The sequence below is a fragment of the Callionymus lyra genome, chromosome 17 (assembly GCF_982586985.1).
Source record: "Callionymus lyra chromosome 17, fCalLyr1.hap1.1, whole genome shotgun sequence".
Lineage (NCBI taxonomy): Eukaryota > Metazoa > Chordata > Actinopteri > Syngnathiformes > Callionymidae > Callionymus > Callionymus lyra.
In genome coordinates, this window is record NC_141834.1 from 22,699,283 (window position 1) to 22,711,584 (window position 12,302).

The following is a 12,302-nucleotide window of genomic DNA, read 5'->3' on the forward strand; positions in this document are numbered from 1 at the left end:
AAAGACACACACGTGGTCGAACACTATGAAAAATGACTCTTCCCCTAAACACACAAAGAGACACACACAACCACACACACATTGAGGGAAACACTTTAACCCTGACACACACACACACATATGTAGAAACACACACGGCTAGTGGCATGCACAAGAACACACATTTATTACACACACCTCATGCAGACATTTGCTCACACACACATAAGATACACACACACACACAGACTCACAATATTGTGTCTTTTTTCCTAAAATACTTTTTCCTCAGTGTGGTTTTAACTCTTCACGTCATTTTCACCTGCAGGAACACAATGAAGAGAAGTTTTGTCGGAAGCCACGATGACGGCCATCAGCTGACGATCGGCTGACGATCGGCTGACGATCGGCTGACGATCAGTTGACGATCAGTTGACGATCAGCTGACGATCAGCTGACGATCAGTTGACGATCAGCTGATGATCAGCTGACGATCAGTTGATGATCAGCTGATGATCAGCTGAAGATCAGTTGAAGATCAGTTGATGATTAGTCGATGATCAGTTGATGATCAGCTGATGATCAGCTGATGATCAGCTGAAGATCAGCTGAAGATCAGTTGAAGATCAGTTGAAGATCAGTTGAAGATCAGTTGATGATCAGCTGATGATCAGCTGACGATCAGTTGACGATCAGCTGATGATCAGCTGACGATCAGTTGATGATCAGTTGACGATCAGCTGATGATCAGTTGAAGATCAGTTGATGATCAGTTGACGATCAGCTGATGATCAGCTGACGATCAGTTGATGATCAGCTGATGATCAGTTGACGATCAGTTGATGATCAGCTGGTGGTCAACTGATGATCAGCTGATGACCAGCTGATCATCAGTTGACCACCAGCTGACGATGATCAGCTGTTTCAGACCTTTGATCCTGTACAGGCGTCGACCTTCGACCTCCTCTCTGCTCGTCCTCTTCAACAGTTTCCCAGAAGTTTGAGAAAATTAAGGCAATAAAGATTCAATTCAACATCAACGTTGTAAAAAAAAACGACACAGATGAACGAAAGCATGGAACGGATGGAGAGAGGAAGACAAACTTTTCTTCCTTCTTGTGTGTTTAAAAAAATCCACTCGCACATTCTTGTTTTTTTTTCTGTACATCTTCTCAAGTCTTTCTCCTCCCGTGGAAGGATCTGGATGAGAAATAATAAACTCCACGACTGCGTTTAATTCCTCGTCCTCCAGGATCCATCATCCCGACTCCAGCAGGTAAAGGTGATTCTTTTATTCGCTGCCTGTGAGCAGCAGCAGAATCCTTCGCTCTTTCGTCACCAAAAAAGTTTTCATTCTGCAGTCTTGAACCTCGGCGTCCCGACCCGTGATGTCATCAGGAAGAGACGGTGACGTCATCAGGAGGAGACGGTGACGTCATCTGGAAGAGACGGCGATGACGTCATTTGGAAGTTTGTGTACGAGTGACAACATCGGAATATTAGGATGAATATGACGACATGTACGACGCTCTGGTCGTTGATCTTCTCCAGGCTTTATTCCTGGGAATCTATGGGTCGCAGAGGCAGCAGTCTGAGCGAAGAGGCCCGGACTTGACTTCCTCACAATTCTTTTGGTTTTAACTTAACTCAACTTTATTATTGATAATAATTTTGAGCTCATTTTGAAACCTGTTTTTTTTTTTGTCCGAACAATCGATTGAACATTGAAACACTGCCCCCTATGGGCAGGAGGTCGTCGCTCACAGGAAGGCAAGCGTGGAAGAAGAGTGAAGAGGAAAAGGTGGAAGGAGGTGAAGAAGAGAGTGCAGACGGGTGAACGAGGGATCGTACAATAATAGACAGAGGTAACAAATGAACGATAATAATCATCAACCGTCACATACAAATACATAATTAATGTTTAAAACACATAAAAAGAATACATTTAATTCATTTTTGAAGTAAGTTTTAAGAGGTCGGGTCGAGGCGGCAGCAGCCTGAGTGAAGAGCCCGGACTTCATTGACTCAGATTTCTACTTTTTATTTTCAATATTTCCATCCTTCTGTTTCAACATTTAAGTCTGTTTGTTTCATTCTTTTAGAATAAAAACAATACATTCAACGAAACACTGCCACCTAGTGGCAGGAGGGCGTCACTCACACAAAATCAATAAAGATTCAGTGAAAACATATAATGAATTCAACAGGTTGGTCGTGTGGTTTAGAATCTGTCTCATATAAATACACCATTAAATACTTGAAAAACATAACAATAGGTTTATTTTCACGTTCATTTGTGTGTTTAATGTTGAGTCGCGGGGGCAGCAGTCTGAGCGAAGAGGCCCCAAGTTATGATATCAAGATCACTCGGATTTTTACTTTTGAAAATTACCAATAACTTTTTCATTGCTTGAAACTTTTTTCTTTGTGTCTAAAACAAGCTGTTGAAGATCAAAACACTGCCACCTGGTGGCAGGAGGTCGTCACTCATGGAAGAAGAGGATACGGTGGCAGGAGGTCAATCATTTGACCTCAAGAGAGGAAGTGAGGAAGAGAGTGCAGACGGATGGAGCTCATGTAAAATAAACAGGTGGTCATAATGTTGCGGCTCACTTGCTCTGCTGGTAGGAGTAGGCCGCGGCGTGCTCCGCCGTGTTGTCCACCGCTAACGACTGCTGTCCACTGCCGTCCTGCGAGGCGGCGGCCGACGACTGAGGAGACGCGTCCGACACGACGCCCTGCGGAGAAACACGGCGTCAGAGAGTCGAAGGAATGGAACCGACAACCTCTTCTTACTTCCACCGTGATGGCAGACGCAGGCACTGCAGTGAACTGAGGAATGTAGGGGCCTTGCATAGGAGCAGCTGCCGCCGCAGACATGTACTGAGGAGACAGAAACACGATTATAGATGCTTTACGTTGAAAAATAGTGTGTTTGGCGCCATCTAGCGGCGCTGCAGAGGATCGTCTGTTTTTCAATTGAAGCAAAACCATGAAAGAAAACTTTCTTCAAGAGCTTCGACCATGTTTTATATAAACAAGACATGTTTGATGAAATCAAAGCTTTATTTTTTACATATAAATATATAATTTAATGTTAAAAAGAAGACATTTTTAGTTAGCAATTAGCATTAGCAACTGACAACATGTTGATTGATTGACTTTATTAGTTGTTGTTTTGTACCAATGGTTTTTAAAATAAATGTATCTTTGTGTTTATTTACATTATTATTATTATTATTTTATATTCAACATTATTAAAAAAACTACAACATTGTTTTTATTATATTATATTATTGTTAGTTGTATTTATTATTGTTTTTAGTATTATTGTAAACATGTGAACTGTATGTACTGATATAATGTGTGTTTAATCTTTGTTATCAACTAATAAAAACTACTTCTCTGTGTAGTTCTGCTCCAATATATCAAGTATTTTTACACGGCAATGTCAATTATTTGAAGGTAAATAACTGTGAAGCATGAAAAACATGTCAATAAAAAGGTTGTTAGTATAAAAACAAGAGTACACAAGTGTACTATATTATATTTAATAGATGATGGACATGATCATTTATTTTGTCCTAGTTTTTTTTCTTCATATATTTATCATTATTTTATTCGTTATTGTGTATATTTTATTAGTTATTTTATTATCATTATTTTATTATTTATTGTATAGGTTAACTGTAAGTCTTGAGTCATGTTTGTTTAATCTTTGTTCTCATTAAAATACTCAACTTAAATTTACTCAAAGTAAGTAAATGTTTTTTTATGTAGTTCTTCAATATTTAAACTATTAAAACTAAAATGTAAATGAAAACTAAATGAGGCAAAAAAAAGTTTTTAGTACAAATAAATGTCTTCTGATGTTAAATTGTCAGATTTATATCATTTTTCTAATCAATAATAAATAAATGAATATGATTGATGTCTTTCACTAATAGGGTCAGATGTTTCCCAGCTCCCCAGGGCTAGAGGCAGTGAGAAGTGAGTGGAGTTTTGAGTGAAAGTGTGCCGGACTCACGGTGCCGGTGCTGCCCAGAGACAGATGGTTCATCTGCTGGGCCAGAGGCGCCATGACGGGCAGAGACAGACTGGGCTCGATGGCGGCGGCCGGCGTGATGACGGCGCCCTGAGGCGCAGAAACCATCATGAGAGACTGAACTTCAGTCCAAACAACACAAGAACAACTCTTTCACCACAACAACACAAACACACATGAGATCTTCGCACAAAGAGTTGTCGGTTCGACGCCTCGCTATCATGTTGAAGGTTCAACATTGTTTCACTCATTCAGACAAGAATAGTCGAGCACAGAACCTGCAGAAAAATGTCTCAATTTAAGTCTTAATTTCATTAAACATCCAAGTCTGGCCCTGAACATGATTTAGTGTCACTTTAATCTCATAATATCTACTTTAATCTCATAATATTCACTTTAATCTCATGATTTTTACTTTAATCTCATGATATTTACTTTAATCTCTTATTATTTACTTTAATCTCATAATATTCACTTTAATCTCATGATTTTTACTTTAATCTCATGATATTTACTTTAATCTCTTATTATTTACTTTAATCTCATAATATTCACTTTAATCTCATGATTTTTACTTTAATATCATGATATTTACTTTAATCTCTTATTATTTACTTTAATCTCATAATATTTACTTTAATCTCATGATTTTTACTTTAATCTCATGCTTTTTACTTTAATCTCATAATATCTACTTTGATCTCATGATTTTTACTTTAATGTCATGCTTTTTACTTTAATCTCATGATATTTACTTTAATCTCATAATATCTACTTTAATCTCATGATTTTTACTTTAATCTCATGCTTTTTACTTTAATCTCATGATATTTACTTTAATCTCATAATATCTACTTTAATCTCATGATATTTACTTTAATCTCATGATATTTACTTTAATCTCATAATATCTACTTTAATCTCATGATATTTACTTTAATCTCATGATATTTACTTTAATATCATGATATTTACTTTAATCTCATAATATTTACTTTTTAATCTCATAATATTTACTTTAATCTCATAATATTTACTTTAATATCATGATATTTACTTTAATCTCATAATATTTACTTTTTAATCTCATAATATTTACTTTAATCTCATAATATTTACTTTAATATCATGATATTTACTTTAATCTCATAATATTTACTTTTTAATCTCATAATATTTACTTTAATCTCATGATATTTACTTTAATCTCATAATATTTACTTTAATCTCATCATTTTTACTTTATTCTCGTTATTTTACTTGAATCTCATAATATTTAATATCATCATTTTTTCACATATTAAAGCCATAATTCAGAGATTAAAGTTATTATTCACGGACAGTTTGATTTATTTCATTGAACAAAACCAGAGAAAATGTAGAAATATTTTGAAATCAAGTGACTTTAAATCATGGAAGAAGAAATAAAAATCAAAGATGATTTATATTGATTTGATCAAACTAATATGAAGAATTTGTTGAACCTACAAAAAGTCTTTACTCACAAGTTTGTGTGTAAAGTAACGACTGAACGAGTCTCTCCAGCATAAGTCGAAGGAACCAATTAGAGACGAAACACTTCAACGACTTCATCAACATCGAGTCCAAGTGTTTGTTGGTTTTTCTTTCCTCACATGTTTCTCGTCTGAGAGACAAAGCGTGCAGACGCACGTCTCCTCTCGTCCCCCAGGGGGCGACGCAGAGAACACAGATCCACTTTGAACTCGACTCGCTCGCCTGTCACCGCTAACTCAGAGCGAGCGCTCAGGCTGACGAGTCGAGCGCCGAGGGCAGCATCAAATGGGCTGAATTAGTGCTAATGATACCAGTTATGTGGAGAAAACCTCTAACTGCTGCCGGATTGATGGCGACGCTGTGAGCGCACGAGCGAGTGAGATCACGCCTCATGTTCTCTTCCAGTCCACGAACCTCTCGCTTCCATCCGACGCTAACAGAAGGTTTCAATCTTAACATGTCAGATCCTATGGTTGCAGCGTTCGTGAGAGGTTTTCATTTGTGCATGTGGGGCTTTCCCACCTGAATGAGAGGTTCTCTATTTCTCTGAAAGGTTTTCAGGAGATTTGTGTAGGTCGTGTGCGTGTAGTTGTGTAAGATTTTATCAAACGGATAAAAAGTTGAGTTTTTGTAATGCGTAGGTGAGGTTTTCCCAAGTAATCGAGAGGTTTTATTTTACCTGTAAGATTATAATGTGCGCTCAAGGGTTTTAAGGTGTGAGAGGTTTTTTCTAATCAGTATGTCGGAGAGCATCTCAAGATGGTGGTGTACATGTGAGAGGTTTTCAAGACATTTGACACAAGTGAGTGTGTGTGTGAGAGGTCACAGAACGTGAGGTTATTCAAAAGGATATAAAATAAGATTGCAAATGTGTGAAAAATGTTTCAATCTGTGAGTGAGAGGTTTGTAAATATGTGTGTACATGTGTTTCCAACTTTATTTGAAAGCTTTTCTGTTTGTATGAGAGGTTTTGGACCTGTGAGAGGTTTTCTGACATGTGAAAGGTTATTTCTGACCTGTTAGAGGTTTTATCTGACATTTGAAAGGTTTTCTGACATGTTAGAGTTTTTTTGACATTTGAGAGGTTTTCCTGACATGTGAGAAGTTTTCTGACACGTGAAAGGTTATTTCTGACATGTTAGAGGTTTTATCTGACATGTGAACGGTTTTCTGACATGTTAGAGTTTTTTTTTTTGACATTTGAGAGGTTTTCCTGTAATGTGAGAGGTTTTCCTGACATGTGAGAGGTTCTTTTCTGACATGTGAGAGGTTTTCCTGATATGTGAGAGGTTTTCCTGACATGTGAGAGGTTATTTACTGACATGTGAGAGGTTATCCTGACATGTGAGAGGTTTTCCTGACATGTGAGAGGTTTTCCTGACACGTGAGAGGTTTTCCTGACATGTGAGAGGTTCTTTTCTGATATGTGAGAGGTTTTCCTGACATGTGAGAGGTTTTCTTGACATGTGAGAGGTTTTCCTGACATCTGAGATGTTCTTTTCTGACATGTGAGAGGTTTTCTTGACATGTGAGAGGTTTTCCTGACATGTTAGAGGTTTTCCTGACATCTGAGAGGTTATTTTCTGACATGTGAGAATGGTTTTCCTGACATGTGAGAGGTTTTCCTGACATCTGAGAGCTTCTTTTCTGACATGTGAGAGGTTTTCCTGACATCTAAGAGGTTATTTTCTGACATGTGAGAGGTTTTCTTGACATGTGAGAGGTTTTCATGACATGTGAGAGGTTTTCCTGACATCTGAGAGGTTCTTTTCTGACATGTTAGAGGTTTTCCTGTAATGAGAGAGGTTTTCCTGACACGTGAGAGGTTTTCCTGACATGTGAGAGGTTTTCCTGACAAGAGAGAGGTTTTTCTGAGAATGTTTTCAAACATATAAGGTTTGATAAAACTACTTGTGAAAGATTTTCATATGTGTGAGCGAAGAAATAATGTGAGCGTGAGGTTTTCTTTACATGCTCTTGAAGCAACAACAATAACTTCTCAATATTCTCAGTTAACGGTTCAGACTGTTGAGCTTGTGAATCATCTGATGATGACTCTTCAGCTCAAGGAGGGAAAACCTCACACGTCTCATCGTGATCGTCGTGTCGGCTTCATTTATCCTGGAAGGATTCAGCAGTAATTGAGCACAGAGACAATCTCTCACTGATTAAGATGTAAAAACAAAGAGTTCAACAATCTGGGCTTTTTACCAAAGAGTGCCGTCTGTGTGTGTGTGTGTGTGTGTGTGTGTGTGTGTGTGCGTGTGTGTGTGTGTGTGTGTGGGGGTGTGTGTGTGTGTGTGTGTGTGTGTGTGTGCGTGTGTGTGTGTGTGTGTGTGTGTGTGTGTGTGTTTTGATGATTATCGTGCACGTCTTCGCTCTTTGAGGCCATTTTGTATTTTTCTCATTAAAGTCTTTTAATCAGAGTCATTTATTTCCCAATTAGCTGCTTGTCTTCCTCGTGCTTCCCGGCGTCGCTTCGGCGCCACAATCGCGGCGAGAATCTTGGGAACGAGCGACGATCATCGTTCAGTGAGTGTGTGTGTGTGTGTGTTCGTGTGTGTGTGTGTGTTCGTGTGTGTGTGCGTGTGTGTGTGTGTGTGTGTTCGTGTGTGTGTGTGTGTTCGTGTGTGTGTGCGTGTGTGTGTGTGTGTGTGTTCGTGTGTGTGTGTGTGTTCGTGTGTGTGTGTGTGTTCGTGTGTGTGTGTGTGTGTGTTCGTGTGTGTGTGTGTGTTCGTGTGTGTGTGTGTGTGTGTGTTCGTGTGTGTGTGTGTGTGTTCGTGTGTGTGTGTGTGTTCGTGTGTGTGTGCGTGCGTGCGTGTGTGTGTGTGTTCGTGTGTGTGTGTGCGTTCGTGTGCCTGTGCGTTTGTGCGTGTGCGTGTGTGTGTGTGTGTGTGTGTTCGTGTGTGTGTGTGTGTGTTCGTGTGCGTTTGTGCGCGCGTGTGTGTGCGTGCGTGTGTGTGTGTGTGTGTTCGTGTGTGTGTGTGTGTGCGTTCGTGTGCCTGTGCGTGTGCGTTTGTGCGTGCGTGTGCGTGTGTGTGTGTGTGTGTGTGTGTGTGTGCGTGTGTGTGTGTGTGTGTGTGTGTGTGTGTGTGTGTGTGTGTGTGTGTGTGTGTGCGTGCATGTGTGCGTGCGTGCACGAGGACCCAGATCTGTCAACGAGCCGCACACCATTAATCCCAGTTACGAGTCATTAGCTGCTGCTGCTGCCGTCGGAGGAGAAAGGGATTCCCAGTGTAGCTTTAATCTCTCAGACAGGAAGTAGCACCATAGGCCCCGCCCCCTTCGGATCACATGACCCGAGTCTATTCTTCTTCGCCTTTACACGAGTCCTCCTGCACCCACGACCGGACAGGAAGTGATGTCAACGTTTGTCTCATCCCTCGACGTCAGCAGACATTGCTAGTCGAGCACAGAACTGATCCGAGGCCACAGTCTCTTAGCTCAGCTCAATTCAGTGGTTTTGAGTTTATTCATTTTTAATTTTTTTTTTTAAATCAATATATAAAAAAAAGGAAAAACACGTAGAAGTGTTGATTAGAGGCGTGTCCTGGGTCGGCCCCGGGGCCTCCTCCCAGGCCGAAAGAACACATGCTTTATAATGAATACTAGATGAAATGTATTTTTTTAAACAATAACAATTCTTCACCTAAGTAAATAGAAAGTAGATACACTCGTCCTTCCTTATAAAATAGTAGAAAATAATCGAAGTTTTTGTCACGAAAACACTTTTCAGTTCAAAAGAAGGAAGTGAACGAGGAACATGTTCTACAACTTTTTCTTGTTATTTTCTGTTAAGAAATGTAAGTAAGTAAGTAAGTAAGTAATATATATTTATATAGCGCTTTTCGAGACCAGGGTCACAAAGCGCTTTAACAATCAAAACAATACTCAAAACAGTACATACTTCAAAGATCAAGACAACACCGAGAACAACACAGGAGTTCGAGAAATTCAAGGAAAAGCCTGAACAAATAGAAACGTCTTAAGATGTTTCTTAAAGGAGTCAGTAGATCCATCAAGCGCAAAGAGAGAGAAGATCGTTCCAAAGCTTAGGAGCAACAGCCTGAAAAGATTTCTCTCCTCTGGTCCTGAGCCGTGTGCGTGGAACCATAAGTAGATTCTGATCCACAGACCTCAGAGCCCGAGCTGGGGTGTAAGGCTGGATCAGATCAGTGATGTAAGGAGGAGCCTGACCATGAATAGCTCTGAAAGTAAGAACCAGAATTTTAAAGTTGATCCTGAAAGAAACTGGAAGCCAGTGAAGAGTTTTAAGGACCGGAGAAATGTGAGTTCTTCTACTAGAGCGGGTCAGAATTCTCGCTGCAGAGTTCTGAATCAACTGCAGGCGAGACAGCTCCTTCTTGTTAAGACATGAAAACAAACTGTTACAATAGTCCAGACGAGAAGAAACAAACGCATGGATTACAAGCTCCAGATCATGTTGTGACAGCATTTTCCTAAGTTTAGAGATTTTTCTCAGTTGAAGGAAACAGTTTCTGGTCAGTTTTCTACAGTGTTGAACAAGAGACATGTCTTTATCAAATACAACACCCAGGTTTCTCAGGCTCAGTTTGACAGACTGACCTAAGTCACCCAAGTACTGACTCAACCCTGGAATCGTATCATCAACAATCACCAGAGTTTCAGTTTTGTCCACATTAAGCTGTAAAGTGTTTTCACTCATTGTTTGATTTCTAGCAACAATTGACTAAGCTGTTCAGCCTCTGGGGCTCAGTTGGGTCAAAAGAGCAGTAGAGCTGGATGTCATCAGCAAAAATGTGATAAGAAACATCTGGAAATCTCTGAATGATTTTACCGAGGGGAATCAAGTACAGCAAAAACAATAAAGGACCCAGAACAGAACCTTGAGGGACTCCACACAACAGATCTGCCGATTCAGACCTCATTTGATTGGCAGATACACTAAAACTGCGCCCAGAAAGGTAAGATGAGAACCATTCTAACACAGACCCAGACAGTCCCACTTCATCCCTTAGTCTTCTCAGCAGGATCTGGTGATCAACTGTGTCAAAGGCTGACGACAGATCCAAGAGAACCAGAACAGTGAATTTACCAGAGTCAGCCGACATCATGATGTCACTGGACACTTTCAGTAAAGCTGTCTCCGTAGAGTGATGTTTACGGAAGCCAGACTGAAACTTCTCATGGATGTCGCTCTGATCCAAGAACAAAGACAGCTGCTCAGACACCACCTTCTCCAAGATCTTGGACAAGAAAGGGAGCTTAGAAATAGGCCTGAAATTACTGAGGTCAGTTGGGTCTAAGCCTGGTTTTTTGAGCAGAGGCTCCACAATGGCATGTTTAAATGCATTGGGAAAAACCCCTGTGGAAAGGGAGAGGTTCACCATATTGGTAACCCAGGGGCCAATTACATCAAATACTTTGATAAAAAGCCTACAAGGAAGGACGTCATCTGAGCAAGAGGAGGGTTTCATCTTGTTCACTAGTGCTGAAATATCACCCAAAGATACAGCAGAGAAGGATGACCAAGAGGAGGAGATGGGCTCAGAGACAGTAGGGGTTCCCAACAAAGGGGGAGAGATTTTCTCTTTGATCAATTTAATTTTGTCAATGAAAAATCTCAACAATGCATTGCTGTCAGCTTCACAGAAGACCGGCGTGATTTGAGGAGCAGGAGACACGAGAGAATTAATCGTGTCAAACAAAACTTTGGGGTTTTTCCTATTTGCTGCTACCAGTTTTCTGATGTAATCAGATCTAGCAGTTTCTACCATCTCATTGTAAGAAGTCAACAGATCCCTGAGGTGAAGTCTGTGCACCTCAAGTTTAGTAGACTTCCAGAGACGCTCAGTCTTTCGACAAAGTCTCCTCAGACTCAGGAGATCTTCATTTGTCCAAGGGCACCGTTTTTTCTGAATTTTCAAGTTCGATTTAACAGGTGCCACTTGATCTAGTATTTCAACACAATGATCAGTAAAACAGTGAATCAAACTGTCCACATCTGGACAGTCATCAAAGGAAAGACGGTCAAACATAGCAGAAAAACTGTCTGCAGTATCGGCTGAGATGACACGCCTCTGAGACCTAACTTTCAAAGGCTTAGGTTCAGGGATGAAGTCCAGGTTGAACAAGACAAGAGAATGATCACTCAGATGGACATCATGTACAGATACATTAGAGATGTTCAGGCCAAGAGTAAAAACTAAGTCTAAAATGTGGCCTTTTTGATGAGTGGGTTCAGAAACATGTTGCTCAAAATTAAAGGCTTCAGTTAAAGTTAAAAGTTCTTTAGCAGAACAAGATGTGACGTCATCAACATGAAGATTAAAGTCTCCAAGAATAAGAACAGATTCCATCTGAATAATGGAAGATAAGAAGTCACTAAAGTCTTTCAAGAACACCGCCGCAGGACCAGGCGGACGGTAGATTGACACACAATAGAAAGGTCTTGTAGAACCAACCAAGATCATCTGAGACTCAAAAGAAGTGAATTCCTGTGTCTGAATCACTTTGCAAGAACAACTCTCCCTAAAAACAGTAGCAAGACCTCCTCCTCCTCCTCCTAATATAGTATTTATTTATTATCTCTAAACTTTAATACTAAACAACTAATAAAGTTGATTAAAGTAGATATTAACGATGTTAATATCTTTAATAAAGAATATATAGACATACCTTTGTAGACAAAAAAACATTTATTGCATTTTATTTTTCGCCTTTTCTTATCAATAAATATATATTTTTTATAAGTATATTTTATTTTTTATCATATTATTTC

The 12,302-nt window shown here is 39.6% G+C and overlaps 2 protein-coding genes across 3 annotated transcripts in view; one reads left to right on the forward strand and one right to left on the reverse strand.

Annotated features, from left to right (window-relative positions):
- Nucleotides 1-12,302, forward strand: part of entpd3 (ectonucleoside triphosphate diphosphohydrolase 3) — a 257,655-nt gene that overhangs the window by 19,492 nt on the left and 225,861 nt on the right. The gene's annotated exons all lie outside the window — the stretch shown is intronic.
- Nucleotides 916-12,302, reverse strand: part of LOC148063041 (RNA-binding motif, single-stranded-interacting protein 3-like) — a 193,078-nt gene continuing 181,691 nt past the window's right edge. The window contains exons 11-14 of one of the 2 annotated variants that reach the window (XM_087812117.1): nt 4,007-4,114; nt 2,776-2,862; nt 2,593-2,717; nt 916-1,418 (exon numbers count right to left, since the gene is read on the reverse strand). In XM_087812117.1, the coding sequence (XP_087668243.1) occupies nt 1,415-1,418; nt 2,593-2,717; nt 2,776-2,862; nt 4,007-4,114 (324 nt within the window). In that variant the 3' untranslated portion in view covers nt 916-1,414. Of the gene's footprint in view, nt 1,419-2,588; nt 2,718-2,775; nt 2,863-4,006; nt 4,115-12,302 lie in introns of those variants that run through there. The other variant, XM_087812118.1, reaches the window with a different exon arrangement.